At 36.5% G+C, this 14515-nt stretch overlaps 1 protein-coding gene across 3 annotated transcripts; it reads right to left on the bottom strand.

Moving 5' to 3' along the window:
- Positions 1 to 1257: 1257 nt before the first annotated feature.
- Positions 1258 to 12786, bottom strand: LOC119012861 (microtubule-associated protein RP/EB family member 3-like). 3 transcript variants are annotated; one of them, XM_037087054.1, is made up of 9 exons: positions 12666 to 12786; positions 9541 to 9608; positions 9254 to 9327; positions 8287 to 8411; positions 8058 to 8203; positions 6619 to 6778; positions 4768 to 4898; positions 4256 to 4408; positions 1258 to 2737 (listed from the first exon to the last, which is right to left on the bottom strand). In XM_037087054.1, exons 4-9 carry the CDS (start codon positions 8405 to 8407, stop codon positions 2669 to 2671), a joined length of 780 nt encoding a protein of 259 aa, XP_036942949.1. In that variant the 5' UTR covers positions 8408 to 8411; positions 9254 to 9327; positions 9541 to 9608; positions 12666 to 12786; the 3' UTR covers positions 1258 to 2668. The 3 variants fall into 3 exon arrangements, with proteins under 3 accessions (XP_036942949.1, XP_036942947.1, XP_036942946.1); XM_037087052.1 differs by lacking the exon at positions 9254 to 9327 and having other exon boundaries at positions 12666 to 12785; XM_037087051.1 differs by lacking the exon at positions 9254 to 9327 and having other exon boundaries at positions 8287 to 8414; positions 12666 to 12785.
- Positions 12787 to 14515: the final 1729 nt, after the last annotated feature.

A 14515-nucleotide genomic window follows, 5' to 3' on the forward strand; every position in this document is an offset into this window, starting at 1 on the left:
ATTATTTACCTCAAGTAACCCAGAGTATCTTTTTAATGTTAATTAATGTGTTTCCTCTTTGTTCAAGTTAAAATTGTATGTACCTCGAAAAGTAAAATGTGAATTTGAAAATACATTTAAAAATTGCGACTGCTTTGATTTGAGTCAAGAGGCTGCGATATGCCGATAATGAAAATATTTAATCCATTAATAGATAAGCTGACTGACCATAAATTGCCAACTTTTTTTTTTTTTAAACAGTATTTTAGTCATTAAAACACACCAAATGATCTTCAGATGTTATTATTATTATTATTATTATTATTATTATTATTATTATTATTATTATTATTATTAACCTAACCTTTTGCTGTCACTGGTGTGGAGGCATAATAATGTGTGAATGTGTCTGTCACAGTGAATAACAATTTTTAACCTTTTAAAGTAGAGAACAAAAACTTGCGAGTTTGAGTTAAATCATGACAAAACAAAGGGTTCTAACATTTAGGCATTAACAACATAATTCAAAGACCAGAACAAGCCGCAGGTACAAGACTCCCTACTGACCGCTGCTCTGCTTATAATTTTCTTTTATAATATGGAACTTAGGGTTTGGATTAAAAAATAAAAATGACTCAATTCTTCATATAAACTGGATCTGAGATGTGAACAGAATAATGCAAAACAGTACTAGGAAAAAAGTTATGATGGCAGCAGGTTATAGTGAGTTTCCACTGGGAGGTTTGTCCTAACACTTGAGCTCCTGCACTGTATTATCTGATCCCTGTAAGCTCTCTGCCGAGGGCTCCATCACTGAAGTGCTAGGTCCAGTTAAACCATGGGTCTGCTGCAGGTTTCTGTCTGGCTGCGCTCTGTGGAACAGACGGTGAGTTTTGGCTGCAGTGTCTCTCAAAAGAGGCACTTAGTTTCGCTCAAATGAGTCTCTTAGTGTTTGGCACAAACCTCCTGGATCCCTCTCAAGCCCTTGTCTATTTCATCTGAGTGGAAGCTTAACCACAGACAGCAGTGGCCGTCCGGCAGGGTCATTCTTTTGCAAGTCAATTTTACTTTTGTTTCCTTAGCAGTAAACCTCTATTTTAGTCCCCAAATTGTTTTTTTCAAGTATAATTAATTTCTTGCCAACGACTGCCAGACTCATCCTTATGCTTTTACTGTAAGTTTCACACTGATTTGCAAGAGGAACAAGATAATACTATTCCTGATAAATAAGAAATACAACAGCAACATGGCAAATATCACACACAACAACAAAGTTTGTTACGTTTCTTGAACCTCAGAGCTTTATTTCATTCCAGCAGTTAACTCCAAATGATGCAGGTTTATCCCATGGCTGCCATGATAGCAAACGGTGAGAGAGGGTTTGATGTTATGTTCTCTCAGGCTGGTCTAACCACTGTCAGTCACCCTCAGCCTGGCTGTCAATCACAATAAACCACACCCTATAGTGCCTTGGCAGCTAATGTGGCATTTGAACACTTTTGCAACAAAACTCAATTAAATAGCAACAGAAAAATAATGATAGCAGCTACAATGTTTAACTCAATTAACACGGTCAAACATTTGTATTTAGTAGTGTCTGTCCGTAATCTTATTTTTATTTTTAACATTTGTTCATTCATAGAATTCAAAGCCTGACAATTGTCTGATAAATAACTTTTACAATGATGCCTCTGACTTGGCCAGTGAGGAATTCATTGCAAATAAAAAAACAAACCTCTTTCAAAGAAATCTACAAAATATAAAATAGCTTCTTCCTGTATCATCCTGGCTACAGCCAGTCACTGCATGTTGGCATTCTGGATCATTTCAGTCGGTTTGTTTCAGCTACATTTAGTGCAAGATTTCCAAATCCAAAACCTCATTTTTTGCAGAAACTGTATCAAGCAGATTAAAAAAAGATAAATAAATAAAAACATAAATACATCATGCTGTCTCATAAAGCATTCATGAGCAATCCCTCTCTGGTGGGACAACTTGATGAATAAGAGCATTTTCAACTGTAGTGCTTTTACCTTGGAATGATGACTTCTTTACATGTACATGTGTGCAGTATAGAGTCTGTGATATGTCTGCGGGCTGAATGTACGTTCACGTGTCATCATAAGTAATATTTTAAAAATATATTGTATGTGCAGGCTGCTCTCTAAAGGGGATAAACACCATTTATAATCTCACTTTGTGAAATTTACAGCCAAAATATCCTCAAACTGATCACATTGTGTGGTTTCATATATTAAATCTGTACCCTGATGCAAGTGCATGTCTTCTTGTGGTGACCAATCAAAGTGCATGGTGAAAGAAAGTGACAGACATATTGACAGCATTCTCGGCTGCAGGCTGTCAGTGCTGGATCTTTGTAATCTCATTGCTTTTAAACTCAAACCTCTGAGGTTAGCCTCTGGTTAGAATAAGTTGAGTAAGCCAAGTCAGACTGCTGGGCCCTGGTCCAGACAGATCTGGGTTAAGTGTCATTTGCTAGTTTTGGGAAGCTAGGCTGTGCAACAAGTCGTCATGGATATGGACAGCCACAGACACAATGGGAGAGGTAAGGGGATCGTAAAAAGTCAAATAAAGGGGAAAAAGGGGAATTATGACAATAATTTTCAGGTAGGTAAAAGGGTGATAGGGGAGGGGGCTGGTTTATGAAGGTGATGAACAGACGAGGAGTTCAGAACTCGTCCTGGTCTCCCTGTGCCGCTTCATCAATCTCATCATCATCTGGTGGTGCAAATCCCTCCTGGAAAAGAAGATTGAAGTCAGTATATGACATCATAATAGCAGTCATAATATTTGTTTTTCATGGATTTCAATTGTAAGGTAGGTATTAGTGAGAGTGTTTTGAGACATCCCTTCTTGCTTTGGCTCTTGTAAGATGTACCTGTAAGATGCTTTGTGTTGCCTTTGACAGCTCACTTGTAATTTGGTGATCATCAGACTGCTGTAACATCTTAACTATAGTACTCACAAACATTGCAAAATGCTGTGATGGATCAAAGAGAAGATTCTAAAAAAACTGCAGTCACAAAGAGGAAAACTGATGACACAAAGACTATAAACAAGTACTGAAAAACACATCTTGCGAAATCTTTTGTCAGTTTTTCAGTTCTCAACTGAAGCCTTTTGGATACGAGGCAAAATGTCTAAATCTAAAGCCAGCCAAATTGCATCTTGAATAAACACTTAAACGCTAAAATCAATCCATGTTTGAAAGCACCACAAACTCCAGTCCTGAAATGTGATTACAGAGTTAAATCAAAACCTATTTTCTCAGTAGATAATGCAATAATGTAAGTTACTTTTTAGTGGAAGAAATCTTTTAAGGTAGTGAGTTAATTTTAAAAGTAAGGTTACCCAACACTGGTCAGCATCAATCAATAGATTTAGTAAAGAGGCATCAACATATTTGAAATAGTATTAATCCAAATTGAGGTCTGAATACAACTTACACTGACACAAAGTAGAACTATACAAGAACTATAAACAACCTTTGGCTGTATGCACAACACTTTGATTCACATTCAAGTATGCTGTGTCACTGCAGTGTGTAAAAAAGTCAGGATCAGTAAGCAGTGTCTTCTATCACTAAACTGTTTTGACATGTGTGATATAATTTTGACCTGAGATCAGAGGTAGGGAAGAAAATCTTATCACTGACCTTCTATGTGTATACAGTTACCCGGTAATTTGTGAGTTACCTGGTTTCTTTTGGATGTGCTGTAAATGCAGGGCTTGAAATAGAAGGAAAATATTGCCTCTACTCCCCCTATTTACATCTTGGCAGGGGTGGGGTGGTCTTTTCAAATCAGGCCTGCACATCATAGTAATCTCATTAATATATAACGTATAGCCTTTAGTTGTACCTGGATACATGCGATGTTGCTTCTTTTGCAACAATAAAGTTAAAACCATTGACTAGTGTGATAATCTGCAGGGTGGGGTTTATCTGCTGCCAGCAGCTTCTGTGTCTTGTCTGTTTATCTTAGAAGAATAAATATGTAAAATACAATAACAAACCACAGTGACACATATTATATTATATAATAATATAATAATATAATAATATATATATATATATATAAATGAGGTATTTTTCAGCTTAAACTGATCAGATAAATGATTGATGATGATTGACTCAGGACTGATGTGTGCAACTATTAGTTAATGTAGTAAATTTTCAGTATTTCAGAAAATGTACTGAAATTGTGAAATCAATATACCTGGATGCATGTGCTCCGTGCGTGTGATTTGTATTTACCTCTGTAGCATACAGTGTATCCATGATTTTGGTGAGGACTGGGTTATTATCATTTTCATTTTCCTGGCAGATGAGCTCGATGTCTCTCAGCTTTGCAAAGTAGAAGTCTCTCTCCTTCTCCAGCCCCTCTACAGTCAGCTTCAAATCCAGCAGCTGTGAGCAGAGACAGTGAAAAGACAAATAACACAACAACTAAAGAAAGAATATAGTACAAATAAATATGCATTGAGCGAACACAACTTAGATCAATTAAATTAACCCTGAAACTTTAATTTCAACTTTAAAATGATAAACATACTCAAACAATGTGTGAATATTATGATTCAGTCTAAAAATACTTGAACTCTGCTTTCATCATGGGACAGACCGGGCACAGTGACCTTGTTTTGTTATTCAATTATGAGAGAGCAGTGTCGTACTCCCAGTGTGATGGTGCTTGTGCCAAAAAGGGCTCAAAGTGAAACAAGTGTCATGAACATTGAAGGGTGTCACTAATCAATCTGTAGTGTCACCTGCTGGTTGAGCTCTATGAGCTCTGCGTCTCCTCCATTGCGGGTCATGGGAGCGCTCCTGCGGGCTGGTGCTATCTGCCTCTGAGGGGTAGGAACAGTCTTTGGTACTGTGGGAGATGTTCTCATGGGGCCTGGAAGACAGAAACACACAGGTTTATACATCTTTTCCTTTGGGCTGAGTTGTTTTCAGTTGACTGACAGCGAGGTGCTTAATTTTAACAAATGCAGCTGTCTGTCTACACAGGAAATATAATAGCTCATGCTTTTCTGGTGTTATATTTCTGCTAATGTGAATCTAAAGCAACTTTTCATAATCGATGTGTGCAATCAGTTAATCAGTCTTTTAAAAATTGCTGCCCTCACTTGTCAACACCAGAAATACCAGCCAGTTCAACTATTATCATTTTATCAATGTACACATTTAAATGAATTATTGCTGTAATCTGCACTGAAATGTTGTAATAATATTGAACGTCTCTTAAAGATTTTTGGTTCAATAAATGTTATTTCTTAACTTCGAGTTAGTAATGTATTGTTGTGTCATCTTTTGTTGGATTATCTGCAGTGTACACAATGCCAGTGGCAAACATTTCAGTTTTCAGTAACTGATTTTCAGTAAGTAATTTTCCTTACTCAAGAAGGTGCTTAATGGTTTACAATGTGTCTTAGGATTTATGCAAAATTCTTTTAGACAATTTAACCTTAAAGGCTGAATTGTTTTTTTCTTTTGCCCTATTCATGGCTTTTTTGACAGGACAGCTAAGAGCGATGACATGCTGCAAAGGGCCACAGATCAGACTTGAACCCTGGAACAGTGCGGCAAGGGCACAGACTCTGTACATGGGACATGTACTCCACTGACTAGCTGACAAGTCTAATTTTATTCATTTTAAACATCATGGAAATTAATCTGTAGGAACATCCACACTTTCTCTCTTATTTTTCCGTGTGTAACTACAATATTGAATGTCGGGCTGTGAAATTTGTCAAAAACTTCTTGATCTGCAGAATATCTGTGGCTGAGCAGGTGCAACGAAGACAGGTACGAAGGATTTTTTGCTGCTAATCAGTTTTTTGCTTGATTACACCGACTTCAAACCGAGTTCTAAACAACTACAAGCCCCATCAAGAGGTGAGGGCTGGCCAAATGACCTAATTGTGCAAGGTTTTCTCAGCCTCAAGTGCCTGAGAAAAACATATACACATGCACATTGATTTTATAATGTTAAAGAACAATTCTAGTATTTTTGGAGGCATTTTGTTCCAGCTCATTTATTGCAAAACCCTGATAACGCTAGCAATGTTTGAGTTACAATTTTTTATTTTTTTATGTTGCCCTTCATCACAGTTGAACAGCACCGTTTGTAACCATATAAATATTCAATTTTTCTCTTGTACCATATAAATAACATTTACCCGTATGACACATTTATATGTCATTTGGAATTTTAACTGACTCTGATCAACAACATATCAGGAAAAAGCAGAACATCTTGTGAGATTGTGTAAAACTATTAAAACGTTTCTATTATGCAACTACAGAGATACAATCAAAGTCACAAATACTGCACACAACAGGCCAGAATAGACCAATCCCAGTAACTTCAAGTCTGAAAGTAGGTAAGACACTCTGCAACACCAACAAGCACACAAACACATACACACATGCTCGATGCAGGGGATGTTACCTGAGCGGGAGGGTCGTTTAGGTTTGTGAAGAATGGTTTTACCTGAGTTAGAGGTGGGGATGTGGTTGCATGAAGAGGTGAGAGCAATGAAATGAAGCTTTCGAGTTCACTCACAGCTTATGGTGTCAGACAAACACAAGTGTGTGTGATTGTGTGTATGTACCTGGGGTAGGTGGAGGCGGTGTTACATCCTGGCCCTGCCGTGTCAGTAAAGGGTCGTATTCTTTCCCATCATAGTTGGCATCAAAAAACTTCTTGAACCACTGAAGAAACTCAAAGTTGTCCTGGAACTTCCCTTTCACCAGCCTCTCCACAGGAATTATCTGAAAGAGACAGAGAAGGAGATCAAGAGAGGGAAGATGACAGAGATTATGTGTCAAGGTGGGATTTCACAAATTTTCTATGATCTGTTTAACGTTATATAAAGAGCAGCAGAGATGTCCCCTGCATATATGATCTAAAATAAATGCTAATCCCTGGAAAGCCGTAAAAACCACTGCAATGGTTGTGATCAAAAGGTCACTACATAAAATTTGAGGATAAAATGAGAAAGACAAAGTATCATTTTGGGGCTGGACTTGCACAGCCAGACCTATCTCTACACTTTGAACGCATCATCATTCTGGTATAGGGGAGACAAACACTGTGGCTGTGTGCATTTCTTTAAACCAGTCACAATCCTCTTGGGCAGTATGAAACACAGGATGCAGCAATGGTTCCCTTGCAACCTACAACCTCTATGATCTATGATGATAGTGTAAGGGATATGGATCTTATCTGGAAACAACTTAAATGTTTCAACAACTTGTTGTTGATGTATTATGCATTTTGTTTGACTGCTGTCTGCAAAGCAAACTGCCCCACCGGGACATTCACGTTTTACTCTACTCTATATTGCATGTGACAGGTGATACCTTACATTAAAATGGTTAAATCCTCACAAACAAACCAAGCAGAGTTGTCTAATTGCATGATCCAGTCCATGATTTGCTAAAATTTGCCAAGTCTTCTGAAGCTCTAAGATCCCACATTGATTTAAAAGGAAACCTGAAGTGACTGCACAAGCTCGACCACAGGAGCCATTTTAAGTTTTCTTTCAGTTGTCTTTAACATTTAGAAACAAGTCCCTGTAAACTTCAGGTGTTTCGGAGAAGCTGCAACAATGTTTTGTGGACCGGAAAAAACTTGACACCTGACTTTCCATGAGCATTAGATGACTGGATGATGACTGAATTTAAAGTGAAATGTTGCTTTAAGATGCAGACCATGTTCTCACAATGGCCCCTGTTAATACCCAGCCTGTGACCACTGTGGCATGTCACCCCTCCTAGTTAAAAAAAACAATAATATTTCTTTGGTAACTCCTCAGCTATATTGTTTCATTTGATCTGAGAGCTTCAGTGTAAAAAAAATACAAATGAAAGGATCAAGATATGAATGGTGTTACCATTGTAATTTGGCATAATAATTATGGTCTACTGGTGTTTCTTAAGTAACTACCTTTGAATTTTATGTCGACTTACATGGGTTTCAACAACCATAAATCCAGGAGGAAGATCAAATCTAGTCAGGATGTGTTCATGAATGTGTGTGATTTCTCACCTTGTCCACATTCATTCTCTTGAATGAAGCCTGTAAGACCTTGAAATTGTGGATGTATTCATGTTCCAACTTAGCACCGAACTTGACTTTCTTCAACAATATGCAGCCTGGAAACAGCATGTCCATGAACTGACAGTAGGCAGCACCTGAGGAAAGATGACTTTTAGATATTTTTACACATTTGAATTTAATAACAAGCTCAACATATAAAAGATGTGTGGGTGTTTACCTGAGCCAAGCTGCTCGATCTTTGTGTAAGTGAGCTGTAGAGAGTCGTTAACCCATGCCAACATGTCATGACGACTCAGGTTCTCTATGGTCATAGAGGTGGAGTAGACATTCACCGCCATCCTCCTGCTTAACACACACGCAAACACACAGAATAAACACTGCATTAGAGGAAACAAGTTTCTAACTCTGTGTTTTATCATTACCAAAGCTGTGGCATTTTTTCATTACATAGAATTATGTAAAACACTTGATGTTTTATAATGCTCACTACACTGGTACTGTGAGAGAAAAGTCAGATGTGTATTCCATATTACTGGGGACATAAGAGTGTTACGATTCTCCACATGCATGATTACATTTTCTATTATAAGGTCATCAATCAATTTCGATTATGAGCATCCACTGTCAACCCTGATGACTTGTTATACTATCACATCTGAATTTGTCAAAATCAAGAGATGATTTGTTTTATGGCTTGACAAAGGGTATGCATATATTTACCTTGTCCTATATAGGTATTTTATACAGCATGACTTTATCCTGGTAGCTTTTGCCGGTTAGGCCGAACAGACGTTCAAACAATATTCACCAAAAATGGTCCAGAGTTAAACAAAACAATAAAAAAAACAATAAAAGATTTGTAACAGGTTTTGGTTCTCAAACTCTCTTTCCAAATGAATAAATAGGATCTCAGAAGAAGAAAATGTATTCAATGTGACCGCCATTTGTTTGTTTTTGCGCACACAGTTTTAGTCTGGAAGTGCAGCTGCAGGCTATGGGTTAGATAGCTGTGTCTTTTTGGAAGTGGTGTTTTTGTGTTTTCTTTTAAGACGCAAGCTGTACACGGTTACATAGGTATAGATGAAAAATAAAATGAGTATCTCCAATCCTGCTTTTTGTTTTGCTGATTGAAATTGAAAGCTATTGAAAGCTATGTATTTGTCTAATTTCTTAAAAAGTCTGACCTGTCTCTTTCAAGCAGTCCTGAAAGGTTTTTGTTCAACAATGTAAATCACTTGTTCTTTCGTTTTGTAGTGTGCTGTAAAATAAAGTTTAATATTGTTATTATGCAAATGTCTGACACTTTACACATTTATGCTAACATACTACAGTTAAATAAGCTATCCTGTCCAATGAGGGAATATGAGCGATTTGCTTGGTTGACTCTATCATGTCCAAGCAAAAATACACACACACACACACACACACACACACACACACACACACACACACACACACACACTCTACTCACCTGCACTGGGTGTGTGTTGGGTGTGAACTGTTCCAATCAGGTTGTGATGGACCACCTTATAAAAAGACCTGGAGAAAGAAACCAGTAACATGTGGGATATAACTTCTTAAGATGATCATATATCACATCGCTCATCATCTTCTCAGAATTTTCCTCAGAGGTAACTGATGATTGTCTTTGTTTATAATTAATAATTTCTTCAATACCTGTGTTTCTGAAAGGTCAGAATGGTTTCATGTCGTGGTCTAGAGCGTCTCCACAAGGTTACAAAGAGATAAACTATCAGTCACTAGTTCACCTGCTAGGCCACTAATCTGTGCCACAGCTAATCCTTTTAGCTCAGGTCCAACATGATGTAATACTTCACAAAGGCAGCTGAGATCTCCAACAAACAGGCAGAAAAACCAACATTCATCACACTGTCAGCTGGAGATAAAAATCCAACAATAACGAAGAGTTTCCTGTAAACCGATTGCCTCCAAAACAAACACCAGCCAGGATGCTGTGCTGCACAATCAATTCCTGACTGCAGTGCTCCACAGAGGTAAAACCATACACCAGGAAAATGCTCCTAATTTGGTTGCAGCCGGTGGAGCTACTGGTTATGCTGGTCTTTAGATGGGTGAATACAAAGTGTCCTTTTAGCCAACTGATCTACTTTGACTAACTTATATGTTAGCAAAATAAAAGTCACTAACTGCCTTTTCATGTAAAAGCATATTTTCATTTTCACACAACTTTCTTGTCCACTTGGGAAGCTAACTGTATACCTAGCAAAAAAACTGTAAACACAAGCACAAAACACAAACACAAGCAGTCCATTAGAAACAATAACTACTGACTATTTGGTCTATTTTCAATTAAACAGCACATATCAATAACAGTGAAACAAGTCTCAGAATATCTTCCAGCAAAAATGACAAATATATATTGGTTCCATCCTCTAAAACGTTATTTCCTGTTTTACACTGTCTTATATGAGAGTTAAATGAATCTCTTCGTATGTTGAACTGTTACCCAGACAAAACAGGACTTCTGAAGACAGCAATATTAAAACATTAAATATTTTTAATCTCAGTTGGACTTCAGTCCTGGATAAATAATGGTAAAATAAATAAAACAGTCAAACAATAGTTGAACAATAAGCCCTAGTTCTAAGAGTAATGCTTTAGAAACACCTGCTTGGCTTTGTTTAACTTGTTAAATAGTCATTTCCCTAAAATGTGAGTCTTGATACATTAATTAATACAACAGACCACAAGGATAGGGTCAGTGACCTAAATAAGATGCATGATCATTCTTGAGTATAACCCGAAACTTGGACTTTCTCATCTGACAGATCTAATTTCCACAACAGTCTCCAGATCTTAAAGACATCAACACACTTTTTATTTTTGTTTCGGACTCTGTATTTTAGAGAAGTGTACAAGTCTGTAGTAAAAATAAAATTCAACTCCAAAAAGCTTTTTCTTTACTCATGTTCCTGCTAACAAAATAAGACACATGAATACAAAAATAAGTGTTTACCTTCTTTTTTTTATCTTATCTGGTCATTGTTTGATCTCTTATTTATGTAACACTTGTTTAGGCCTGTTTATTTAGTTTGTACTGTATTTATCAATGTAATAAGGGCTGAAACAGTTTGGCAACCGAAGAAAGAAGAAAATGTATTGCATACTATTTTGATAATTAAATCAACTATTGCCAAAGTCATTAAAAAAAAAATGCCAACAATTCTACAGTTCAAGCTTCTCAAATTTGAATGTTTGCCAGTTTTCGCAGTCTTCCATAATATACTACAGAACAAATTTGGGTGTGGTCCATTGGTCTGATAAAACAAAAAAAATATTATTTTGCACAATTTATTATTATTGGACATTTTAGGAATTTAACAATTAATTAAGGAAATAACAGATGGTTCCATCAATAATGAGAATAATCACAAGTTGGTATTCTCAATGCCCGTTTCTTCTTCTTTATCACTGTCAAAGTTTGTGAAACTGTCTCAATACTACATTTTTTTTAATAACAGTTGCTATCAAAAGAAGGAATGTGAAAAAACATCATGAAAACATTTAATGATTGCAGAATCAGATTGATAATCAAATTTGAAATTGGGCATACCAAATCAAATTAAATCAATTTTATGCATCCATACAGCCCATAAATCACAATCACACTGCCTCAATAGGCTTTATAATGTACATATAATGTATATTACTGTATAATGTACAGTAAACGACATCATCTTTATACAGTCATAAACCCCACATACAATACATGTATATTATATATTTAACTTTGGAAATGCAGTAGAAGGTAGAAAACATGTTTAATATTGATTATTTCATATTTACAAAATATATATATACATATAGGATAAATATCTCTATAATAACTGATCAATGTTGTGCCGTATTTTTACGTCAGCCTTCTATACTGCATTGGCTTTGGACAGTCTTCAAAACATGTTTGTATTATCAAAAAAAAATAAAGTAATTTGACCTCCAGCAAATTGCCTCGAGCTGTCAGCTATTATCATATGCGCGAGGAAACAAAACCCAGGGTCAGCAGATAGAAGAAAACGGTCTACTCGTTGTAATTAAAGTACATTTAAAGGCATGTAAACCCTCCTGTGTGTGTCTCTGTGACTGCAGCCTGGTGCCAGTCGGTTTCGCGGGTCAGTCTGCCTGTTTTGACAGTTGACTTCACAGCCGCGGTCGGTGCGACAGGCACTGCTGCCACTGTGTGTGACTGTATTGTACTGCTGCTAGCTCCGAGCTAACAACTTAAACAACGCTAACGCTGGCTGCGAGTGGCTGTTGTTGTTGTTGATGATTTAAAAAGACTTCAGACCTGCTTTTATTTCACCTCAGAGACATCACAGGACTCAACATACATCCGAGTGTAACGCTGAGTGAAAACGGGACTTTGTTTAGCCTGACGTTACCCCCCTCTGAAGGCCTGTTCGGTAATACACACGCACAATGCCAGTGACAGAGTAACTGTCACCAACGGGCGGATACAAGTATTTATCTGAGACGTAAATTAAACAAGCCGTTAAATAAACTGATTTTAATGGTAAAGAAGCGAATTTTAAGTAAAGTTGAGTTAATAATACTCACTGGAGTGCGACAGCGTCTCTCTCAGCCGTCCCGTCGTGTCTAACGATGGGCTTTTCCGTTGCTATAACCCCGACTGTTGCAAGTTGCGCGAGACTGCTCTCACCTAAGCCGTTGTCAGTGCGCATGTGCAGATGACTTGCAGGATTGTTGTATTACTTTTAGTGAAACTGGTGTCCTATGAGCGGCCATGACGGAGGGAAGGAAAAGCACCACAGTGTGACTGCGACCCGAGTTTGTTCACCAAAGATTAAAGTGATTAAGCTCGCTTTGAGTTCAAGTTAACATGTATTTTAAAGAGGTAATTAGTAATAAGTACTCAGGTGTTTTACCTAAGTAGAAATAGTACGTTTCAAGCTCAGATCCATACAAATGCATACTGTAGTTACCAAAAGTATAAAGACATAGGTTCAATTATGTAAATAATAAAGGTGGGACTCATTTCCACTGCTTTACATACAATTGGGTAGCATGATAGATAGATAGATAGATAGATAGATAGATAGATAGATAGATAGATAGATAGATAGATAGATAGATAGATAGATTGATTGATTGATTGATTGATTGATTGATTGATTGATTGATTGATTGATCCCCAAGGGGAAATTAGGTTTGATACATGATACATACTAACAGTGTTGGAATGTAACAAAGTAAATGTATCCAATTACTGTACTTAAGTACAATTTTGAGGTACTTGTACTTTAGACTTCCACTCCACCACGTTTGGAGTAAAATATATTACTTTTTACTCATTACATTAATTTAATAACTTTAGTCACAAGTTACCTTTCCAAATTACATGCTGCATCAGAGGGAAATGAATGCACATATCAATTAATTTATTCTATAACAATCAGATTAAAACAAAAAACCAAACACTGAATTCAGTCAGAAAAATGCTGAATACTGGATCTGATGATTGGCCAGATCAATAATAGAATGACCTCTCGTATAAGTACATACATACATACATACATACATACATACATACATACATGTAAATATAATTACTTTTACCTGTACCTTTCATTCTTACCTCTCTACACCAAAAACTACTTTTGATACTCAATTATATTTATCATCAGATACTTTAAGGCTGAAGCACTATTTGTATGGGTCACTTTCACTTACAATTAAGTAATATCCACATTGCATTTACTTTTACTCAAGTATGACTTTTGGTTACTTACATACTACACTGTATATATCATATTGATTTGATCACAATTAGTTGATTTATACTTTGTATTCATTTTAATCTGCAAACCAACAATTGACTAAGCATTTCAAATAGAAGCATCAGTAAAAAGCGAAATGTAAAATTCAAATTTTGTATTGACGTCCAGTACTTAAGTAAATGTCCACTACTTAATTTTCACAGCAGGGTGGTACTGAGTGTATGTTTAATCTTTGCTTAATATTTAGGTCATATGATGCAGCACAGCAGGCTACCACAGAAAAATCTATTTTTTGTGCTGATTATATTTAGAGTTAGCAAATTCAGCTGCAATCATGGATAGTCTAAAACTTTTACCAATATTTCTCATCAAGTTCTCATTACACTTAATATAAGACACAGTCACCTAGAAGATACAGGACACAGTTTCATTCATCTATCTAATTACTTTTGAAGGGGTCTTTTGCCAAGTGTAATAACTGTAATATCAATAGTATAGTCCTTATTTACAGTATATAGCACTGGGCTAAAAGAGCCTTCAAGAGCAGAAGAATTTTAATAAAAGCCTGTGATTAAATTAAAGATTTAGTGCAAATGCAAAGCTTTACATTTTAAGATAGATCAACCAGGATTACAGCAGTTACTTCAAATGAAATAGACCTACAGCCTT

Source organism: Acanthopagrus latus, chromosome 22 (assembly GCF_904848185.1).
Source record: "Acanthopagrus latus isolate v.2019 chromosome 22, fAcaLat1.1, whole genome shotgun sequence".
Taxonomy (NCBI): Eukaryota; Metazoa; Chordata; class Actinopteri; order Spariformes; family Sparidae; genus Acanthopagrus; species Acanthopagrus latus.